At 39.1% G+C, this 10,204-nt stretch overlaps 1 protein-coding gene across 2 annotated transcripts in view; it reads left to right on the plus strand.

The window, feature by feature from the left end:
- RASGRF2 (Ras protein specific guanine nucleotide releasing factor 2) overlaps positions 1 to 9,905 on the plus strand; it is a 197,798-nt gene extending 187,893 nt beyond the window's left edge. For both annotated transcript variants that reach the window (XM_039545903.1, XM_039545904.1), the window contains 7 exons: positions 499 to 602; positions 1,385 to 1,469; positions 2,121 to 2,318; positions 5,245 to 5,324; positions 6,807 to 6,924; positions 7,733 to 7,801; positions 8,563 to 9,905. In XM_039545903.1, the coding sequence (XP_039401837.1) occupies positions 499 to 602; positions 1,385 to 1,469; positions 2,121 to 2,318; positions 5,245 to 5,324; positions 6,807 to 6,924; positions 7,733 to 7,801; positions 8,563 to 8,655 (747 nt within the window). In that variant the 3' untranslated portion in view covers positions 8,656 to 9,905. The remainder of the gene's footprint in view (positions 1 to 498; positions 603 to 1,384; positions 1,470 to 2,120; positions 2,319 to 5,244; positions 5,325 to 6,806; positions 6,925 to 7,732; positions 7,802 to 8,562) is intronic.
- Positions 9,906 to 10,204: the final 299 nt, after the last annotated feature.

Raw genomic sequence — 10,204 nt, forward strand, 5'->3', positions numbered from 1 at the left:
ACTTACTTATGAATTTGTGATTGCTAACATTCATGGAGTCAGATGCTGTACTGGCCCAAAATGGGGGAGGCATGCATTTATATGAGGCAATGAAACACCTGAGCAAGAGGCAGCCCTTACACCTTCTCATCTCAGGCTGTATCAGGTGTGTATCACTAGGATATCTGCTTCAGGTGTGTATCGTCTCTCCACAATAAAATGGCTGCTCAGAACCCACTTCTAGCCTTCAGTAAGAAGGCCTATCCTCAACTAGAGTCATTATCTGCCCACAGCATGTTTTCATTTACCCTGTATGTACACTGGTGCAAACCTGAGGCACATAGGAAATGCAGTAGGTGCAGACTCCATAGATTGGACTTCATATTGTTAGTGTTTTAGAAATTGTGTAGTAATTTGTGGTTTAAAATGCATATAAAGCTAGTTAATATCTTGTGTTTTGGAAACAAATTGGTTGTAAACAGAAATCATTGACTATTCTTGTACTTTTTATTTTTGCAGTCAGAATGTCCAAAACCAGAGTGCTTTGAAACTTTGTCAGCCATGGAGCTTGCAGAGCAAATAACTCTCTTAGATCACATAGTTTTCAGAAGCATACCCTATGAGTAAGTGTTCTCTCAAGGATGATCAAAGTGAATATTCTAAGAGTCTTTCTGACTAGTAGTTTTAGGCACTCTACTGATTCATGCTATTGATAGCCCTGTAAAAAAGTTTGCATATATAATTGATTAGTATCCTTAGGCTTGTTTGTTGTTGCTTAGGATCTCTGATAGGTCATTTATGTTATGAAAGACTGAATTCAAGAACACTGAGAACAGTAACATCTCTGTCGCTGTGATTTGTGTGCTGTATGAGAACCATGCAATACATTTCCTATAGAATTACATATTCCTACTCAGTCTTTCTTTGAGCCTTTAATCTTACATTAATATGTCACTGTTTGCTGCATTTGAGAGCCCCTGGAGAATTAAGAACAAACCTACAATCTCAGGTTTTGGGCTAGTGAAGGCTGAGCATAGTGGGGAAGTGCACAGTCTCTGGGGAAGTGACTGTCAACTCAGCCCCCTCCATACATTAATCTCATCTTGTCAGCTCCTGGTGCTGTATTTAAGTAATAGTTTCAGATAGGGTCATGCTGCTGAAAATTGAGAGTACAGGGAACAGAAAAAACAGAAAGCAAACTAAATGTCCTTAACAATGTTTACAGCCAGACAGTGTTCTAGCAATGGCACAGTGAAATGCTGAAATTACAGTGGAAAATTATATTAAGTATCCAGTAAAACTAGGTGTAGTTGAAATCCATTTGGGCTAACCAGGGTTTTGTACTGCATTTATAAATGACTTTTTTTCATTTTTGTTCTTTTTTTATTTCCACCTTGATTTCCAGAGAATTTCTTGGGCAAGGCTGGATGAAATTGGATAAAAATGAAAGAACTCCATACATTATGAAAACCAGCCAACATTTTAATGATGTAAGTAACCATAAACATGGAGAATGCCCTTTAGGAACACTGTTGACATGGTATATGAACTCTGAAATATAAATGAAATATAAATGTCTGTCTCCACATTGTGATATAATTTCTGATCTAGTAGTGGCTGAATGTTACAGCTTCTTTGTGATTAACCTTATAAACCAAGAAAGCGTGTAAAGAATTGCTAGTCAGTAGTTCAATAGAAATTTAATGGATTAGAACCTTTTGAACTATGCTGAAATCTCCTACCGCTTACAGAAGAAATTAAGTTCTCTCTTTAGAGTATGAAACTATAAAAACACCAGTTAATTATGATCTTCTGGTTTATTGCTTGAGTCTCCACCTATACTCTTACCCTTGACTTTTTTTCTTTACATGTTGCTAAGAGCCATCACCAGCAGCAACATTACTGCTGGCTTTGAGACATTATTCACTGGTTGTTTTGCTGCATTTGTTACCTTCCCCTTAGTCCACTGTTCTTCTCCCTGTCCTCTGGCAATGTTTTCAACATACGTTTTTCTCAGCCTTATTACTTACGAGCTACAATCCCTGCCACCTCATTTAATTTTCCCCCTATTTGTTAAATAATGTTGTTTACAAGTGCTTATATTGAAATATTTTAGGATTTTTGTCTTTTTATTTGGTTAGATGAGTAACCTTGTTGCCTCGCAAATTATGAACTATGCTGATGTCGGTTCCCGTGCTAACTCAATTGAGAAGTGGGTAGCAGTGGCGGATATTTGTCGCTGTATGCACAACTACAATGGTGTGTTAGAAATTACATCAGCCTTCAACAGAAGTGCAATCTACAGACTGAAGAAAACCTGGGCTAAAGTTTCTAAACAGGTGAGCAAGACATTTCTACAAATATGGTTGTAGCATTTCATTTGTTGATGCATTACCTAGATAATAAAGAGGCCCAAATAACTACATTCTAACCAGATTTATTTAAGTTTAAGAATAATCTGATCATTAAGGGTTTCAGTGGATATTATTATTTCATTTCAAACATTTGTATATTTCACTCATTTTCAATTTCTGTATCATTAATTAAATATCTTAAGCAATAATTGACTTCATTGGAAGTTGCATGTGCATATATCTGAAGGCAAAATTTGACCCTAAAATATTGAATTGAAATATTTAACAAAACTAAATGCTGTATTTATTAGATTGGCTTCATTCAGATGTGAACATTTAGCTATATATTAATTTTGAATAAGAATAGCATTGTGGTGGGATAAAAAAATGCTGTCCAGTAACATAAAATGATTTTCGTTTTTCTTTTGAGCTTCTCAAATATAGTCCCAATTTCAGGTGCTGTTGTCCTTGGAAAATAGTTTTCTTTGGTTTTTTTTTTTTTAATGATTTTAAGGCCCATATCCTCAGGTATATAGGCGCCTAACTCCAATTGGGAGTTAGACATCTAAATACCTTTTTGAGGATCTAGGCCTAATTAATTTTGAAGATACTTTAAGAATTCATGAAAGGTGCTCCTGAAGACTGAAAGTGAGGGGCTAAATCTCTCTGTGGTCATGTCTACCGTGTGATAAAAGATCCATGGCACCGCCATAGTGGGCCTGTGTCAGCTGACTCAAGTTTGTGGTGCTCAGGCTGCAGGAATATAAAATTGCAGTGTAGATGTTTGGGCTTGGGCTGGAGTCCATGCCTTGGGACACCTCTCCCACCCCTGCCTCATGGGGTCCCAGAGAGCCCAGGACCAAATGTCTTCACTGCAATTTTATAGCCCCTTAGCTTGAGCCCTGCAAACCTGAGTCAGCTGACCCAGGCCAGCCGCAGGTCTTTTATTGCAGTGTAGACATATCTTCTTTGCACATTCAGCCTTTGGCCTCTTGGCTGAGACTTCCAACAAGGGTATGTCTACACTGCAGTATAATCCCAGGGCTCCAACTCAGGCTCAAGCCTAAACTTCCTTGCATTTACACACAAATTATGCTAACCCAGGGCTCAGACCCAGAGTCCCAGGACCCCATGAGGTGGAGGGTCCAAGTCTCAATCAAGCTGGGACCCAGTGTTCAAGTCTTACTACTTTGCCTTGTAGTCGCAGCCCACTAGACTCATGCTCTGGGACTCTGCCAAAAGTATCCCACAATTCCATGACCAACTTTCTTTGTCCTCTGGACAGTCATGTTTTCCCACAATGCATCATGAATAAAGGGCTACAGCAGCCACATTTTGGGAGAGTGCTAGGAAGTCTGGGATATAGGTGACTGGACTCGGGTCTGCAAAACGCAGTGTAGCTGCTAGGTCCCATGTTTGGCTTCAACAGTTCCTAACCTGAGATTACAAATGAGTGTAGATGAGTTAGCAGACCCTGGGTTTGTTAACCTAAGTTCTACTAACCCTGAGCTTACATTGCAGTGTAGACATACCCCAAGAAAACCAATGACATAGAAGCTGGCCTGGACAAATAGAAAGAATTTTAGAATAGACCATGTTATATGTTCTATACTGAATGAAGTCTAAAATAGCATTTTATTTTATTTTTTTACAGCAGAATATTGTTTCTGCATTTTAAAATACTCTGCAAGAAACCAGTTCAACTGTCCTCAATGTGCAATAAAACCTTCTAGGGTGGTGGTGGTGGTCGTCGTCTTCTTCTTTCTTTTAAACTAGTTACAATTTTTGTGCACAAGAGCAACTGACCTACTGAAGTCAGAAATATGGAACCTTACCATGTTAAAGCAACACTCCTGGGACAAACTTCACTCCTGGTAACTCAAGAGGGTGCAAAATGACCCTGCCTGTACCATCTGGTCTGATTCAGCTGTGGGAGGGCAGGGACATACAACTGCAAGTCCTCTTCTAGGTTTTACCATGAAGGGAAGGCAGCTTTAATCTCTGCAAAGGGCCCTAGAGCAGCCCCACACTGGAGGCTGTTTAGAGAATATGCATCCACTAGTTGCCCTAATTTCGGCCATTCCCCTGGTGGGACCATCTTCTTTTCTTTAAAAAGCAAACAAAAAACCCACCCAACCCACTACTTTAATAAAAGATTAACACTAACAAAATGTTTCCATGTTTTTTTTAAACTCTAATGTTAATTTTTTAAAAATGAATAAACATTCCCTTGTACCTCTGAAGTGCTGTCAACCTGAACATTGTATGAATGTCATGTTCATGCAGGAGAACAACCTTTTTTGGAAAGCATAATTTGGTGATCACTAATCAATTTATAGTCCAGTTCTGCAAAGATTTATGCACATGCTTAATGTTAAGCTTGTGAGTAGTCCCAAACTTAGTTTGCTCCTTTGTTGTGCTTCATTCTGGTTTTTCCTCTTTTCTGACTTCAACTTTCTTATTCACCCACATACTAGCTACTGGCTTGTCCTTCATAGTTCTGAGTGCTTCCTGAGAGGTGCTCAACATCCTCAGTTCACACTTCAATGGAAGTTAAGGACATGTAGCATCTCATAGGGTTGGGCCCCAAATATCCTCTTGTGCAGTGCAACTGAGGTTGTATTGCTGAATATTAGTTTCATGGTCCTATTCTTTTTGAACATACTCAAATGATTTTTGCCCAGCATGTGGTACATTCCTCAAGCAACTATGGGTAAATTTTTCAAGCCCCCCTAATTCTTCATTTAGTCACTCAGGAGCCTAAATGTATTGAAGTCAATGGGAGTTGGCTTCTAATTTGTTAAGATCTGTTTTCAGATGTGCTATTTTCATGAGTGCTTTTGAAAATTTTACCCCAATACCAAAGTCAGTTTTCACACAGGGTGAAACTTGTAATTTGTTCTTTTTCTAGACAAAAGCTCTCATGGACAAACTTCAGAAGACTGTGTCATCCGAGGGAAGATTTAAAAACCTTAGAGAAACACTCAAAAAGTATGTTTTCTTAAATTAGCAATATAATAGTATTTGGTTAAGAATATTGGATAGCACTTATTAAAGATAAGAGTTGGCTTTGAATTTAGCTTTTATAATGAAAATTATATTGGACAATATTTTTACTGAATAACATCTATAAAGCTGGCTTTATTCTATTTGGACACCATTGTTTTGCTGAATATACTGTAATTCGGTGCCTCTTATAGAGTAATATGTTACCTCTGGGGAATTACCGGAGCAAATTAAACTACTATTTTGTAAGAAATGCTCACTGTTGGGGGCTTTTCTTATACTGATAAACTTTTTCAATAAGTGTAAGACCAGCTTTGTAAATAAAGGTTCTTTAATCAAAAACATTTTACTCAGTTCTGACAGTGCCTATTTGACATTAATAGTCCCAAAGTTCAACATGACTGGCTCCAAAGAGCTCTCATTCCAGATTTGTTATCTCTAGTGCAAGCACACACAACAACAACAACTCATTCCAAGAGCTGTATCTGGAAAAGGGATCTCCCAGGCTGATTGACAGTAACTGTGTTGAATGATCTTGAGAGAGCATTAAGGAATTAAACTACTGTTCATATAGTATATAGTTAAAAAAACAGACAAGGTTCAGTGAATAATGCCCATGCTTGGCCTGCAGAAGACTATTGTCAGGGAATCAGACACATTTGTTTTAAAAGAGAAAAAGTTGTTTTGACTTATAACATCTGGGTAACTGACCCATATACACTTCTCAATTAATCTAGCTAATAACTTTATTTGTAATTATTTTTTCTTTTATAACCAGGCAGAGTATAATATGACCTCTGTCCTCTTGAAGTCAGCAGGAAGTTGGACTAAGGTGAAAACATAACTAGGAAAGTTGCCCAGCAGCATTGTCCTCTCAGAGTGGAAAATGTTAACAAGTCATCTGTTCCCTAGCAGAATTTCCAAAGTTAGGAAATCTGAGTGTTTTCAACTGCATAACATCTTAAATATTTACAAAACCAGCGTTGTAAAGATCCTAACATATTACTCAACATGAGCCATACAGTATACACAATGTATTGCTGATAGTAAAATACTTACAGTACCTCAGAAGGTTAGAGAAGCCTTGGAGACATGCCCAAAGTATTTTCAGATGTGCATTGGATTTATTTCTGAAATTTTCTGTCAGCTGGGATTGAAACATTTTTGAGAGCATACTCCAATGCTTTTCCCCCTTTCTGCATGGTGTTATCATTGTGGCTTTTACTAAATGTCATCATTGTTTCTCTCATAGCTTTTGACACAACCTGCCAAATTTGTCTCTGGTAGATGTGGGTACAACTCAGGTGAAGCCAGAGCATCTGCTCCACTTACACTAACCTGTGAATTTGGCCCCACTTGTGAAAGTATTTTAAGTAATAAAAAAAGAGTAGACGTTTGTATAATGTATAAAAAGAACAGTCTGTAAATTAAATCCTAGTAAAATATAGTCAATTTCTCATCCTGCAGTTGTAATCCCCCTTCAGTTCCCTATCTTGGAATGTACTTGACAGATCTAGCATTTATTGAAGAAGGAACACCAAACTTCACTGAGGAAGGCCTTGTCAATTTTTCCAAAATGAGAATGGTAATTTTTATTTTCTTACATGTTTCCACTACAGGTTTTTAAGTGAACAAGTTTAACATTGATTTACTTAGGACTTCTTTGAATTCAAATTGCAAGATTATACAATATATTTACATAATACAAAATAGAAGCTTGAAAGCAATCTTTTGCATTTGAATCCAGGGATGGTCTACTCTCACCACCTGCTGGCAAGCCAAGGAGTATTGCAATTTAGCTTTCAGTTTGGTCAGCTGAAAATTTCAGGAAGAAAAGCAGCTGGTCTAGGCTTGCAGGGATTAATAAATGGTTTAAAAAAATGTAGCCAACCTGGTACCATAATTCGTCAGGCAGCAACACTTAGAAGGAGTCTAGTTTAGAGTGTGTTTAGGACTCCTGCTCCCCAAGGAAGTGAAAAAGCATTTAAAGGTTGATTCTCTCTGCCTTCCAAACTATGTTGTTGTTCAGAGCTCCTTAGAGGCCAGTCTTGGAGAAATATTGACACCAGCTGTTCTGCTGACTGTAGTTTAATGCCATGTTTGTGACTGCACATTGCAGAAGTTACCTGAGGGAAGAAGGGAGAGGCTATCAGAGTAAAGAAAGCCAGGACAAGGTGATCCATCTGAGACAGTTTAATAGTCTAAATGGCTGATTTGGGAAGGTAAATGCCCCCCCTCAAAGCCACAAGTACAAAGCCCTTACCCCCAGGTTAAGCTGCATCATTTTTGGATCAAATTCATTCCCGGCATAGCTTCACTGAAGCCAATATGTTCAAGTTAAAGCACAGACCATAAGTAGAACATTTTCTTATATAAATGTATTCCTTTGATAGATATCTCATATTATCAGGGAGATACGCCAGTTCCAGCAGACCTCCTATCGTATAGAACATCAACAAAAGGTACAGTAGTGTGTGATGCTGATCGCAGGCACTCTGATTAAGGCTATTCCTGCTGTCGAAAAAAAGATACACAGATGGTGCCCAAAGCTAACACTAATATATTTTGTTTCCATACAGTAACAGTGTGAGGCAAACAATGGAATTTGTCCTGGTACTTTGGGTTATGATAAGCTGATAGAGTAACATTATCTTCTCAGACTTTGCACATGAAGGCAAATCTTGCCTCCACCTCTGCAACAAGTGTGGCTCCTCCTGGCAGAGGAGTCAGTGCAGTTCTGCTGTATCAGAGGGGCAGGATTTAATGTGCCACTGAGTTCCATACCGCAGCACAGTATGGACTCTGCTCCACAGAGGATGCCAGCATATAGAAAGTAGGTGATGGGGTATAGCTTGACCATATGATGATGCTGCATAGATCTCTGTGGTCTTAGGGGAAGATTCCTCCCCCTCTCTCCCACATTTCACTAGTTCCCAGAGCAGCTACATGGGTTGGACACTAGACTGAGGATTTGTCCCTTACTGAGAGAGAGGTATTTTTTAAACAGCTTGAATACTTTGTACCACATATATTTAACTGTTCCACTTCACCAAGAAAACAGAACATGAGAGATGATTCCAACATTTGTCTGAAAGGGACTGAAGCTGCTAACTGGCTGTTATGGGGAAGGGGAGAATAGAGAACTTCAATTAAAAATATACAATCTGTTCAGTTTCAAAATTATAAAATTATACAATCTGTTCAATTGTTTTCTGTATTGCAGGTCACTCATTACTTACTCGACAAGACCCTCATCATAGATGAGGATACTCTGTATGAGTTATCCCTAAAGATTGAACCCAGACTCCCTGCCTGAAGAATGAGCTTCGTCCCAGAGTTGACAGAGTTTTAGTGTAATGAACAGAATTGTGCATGCCATGCCCTACAGACCCCAAGGGGACAGATTGAGAAGATTGCAAACTCTTTTCCAATAAGGGAGACAGATCCTCACAGAAATTCCCTCTCAGACAAGGAAAATCAGCTCCTGGAGGTGAAAGACAAAATGCTTTAGACTTGAGGGTTGAATGATTGTTACTTTGCAAAGATAATGTTTTGCCAAAAGGACTATGCATCTAATAGAAAACAGAAGCCTTTCATGAGAATAGCTACTCATTGCAGCCATCCTAAGGGGGCAGAGAAGGGGACAAATTTAAATGTAGGTACAGTATTCTGTTAGATTAGGATAAATGGACAAATGCAGATGGCATTGATCTGGCACAGGTTGCTTATCAAATGTGTATCTATTGAGGCATTCATCGGATTAATCCACTCTCATTATACTGTATTCGTTGCAAACAATAGGAGCTTAAGAGTCATTTACTAACCTGCAGTGATAGCAAGATAATATCTAAGAACTTTAGCTACAGCATATGCTGTTCAAAGTATTTGTTATAAATTAGATGTTTTCATTTATAGCATATTAAGGTCTTAAAATGTTATCAACCTTTTCTAAGGTGGGAGGTTTTACATGCTACAAATTAACTAACTTAACTTTGTAAATATTGTTTTCACCAATACATGATGAGGAGTTTTACAGCATGGAAAATAATGAACTGTGTTAATAGTTGCAGGCCATGGGAGCATCCGCTGGAATATCTGAGTTTAGGAGCTATATTTGGATTTGGTTGGCCCAGATTCATAAGCATATCATGAGTGAGATACTTGGTCATTTAGCACATCGTCTCCTGAGAAAGGCACTCTGATTTTCTGAACTTACAGCAGTGACTATAAAGCACCTGCTGCACACACTGGGGGAGGAATGCTTGCCTGGTTTGGCAATGGATAATGCTCAGCAATGAAGAGAGCAGGATTAACTATTTTATTTTACATTAAATGAATTGTTTAAAAAGCATTATTTTTTTTGCTCAGCTGATCAATTCTAAAATCTTTTTTCTACAGTGAAGTTTGACTGCCAGCAAATAGGAAATATAATTTTATTTGGGGAAGCAGGGGTGGCTCTAGGTATTTTGCCGCCCCAAGCATGGCAGGCAGGCTGCCTTCGGCAGCTTGCCTGCGGGAGGTCCCCGGTCCCGCGGATTCGGCGGCACGCCTGCAGGAGGTCTGCCAAAGCTGCGGGACCAGCGGACCCTCCGCAGGCATGCTGCCAAAGGCAACCTGCCTGCCGCCCTTGCGGCGACCGGCAGAGCGCCCCCAGTGGCTTGCTGCCTCAGGCACGTGCTTGGCGTGCTGGTGCCTGGAGCCGCCCCTGTGGGGAAGTTATCATTTGCATATGAGTGTCTTTTAGAGAAAATATGCTATTTGTAACTGTTTTTAAAACCCATGCTACTGTGTGATTCTGAGTAGAATCCATTTCTGCAAATATATGGTTCTTCATACAGTTTCCTGATAGTGACCTATTGTAGCTG

This window comes from Mauremys reevesii, linkage group 6, assembly GCF_016161935.1.
Source record: "Mauremys reevesii isolate NIE-2019 linkage group 6, ASM1616193v1, whole genome shotgun sequence".
NCBI lineage: Eukaryota > Metazoa > Chordata > Testudines > Geoemydidae > Mauremys > Mauremys reevesii.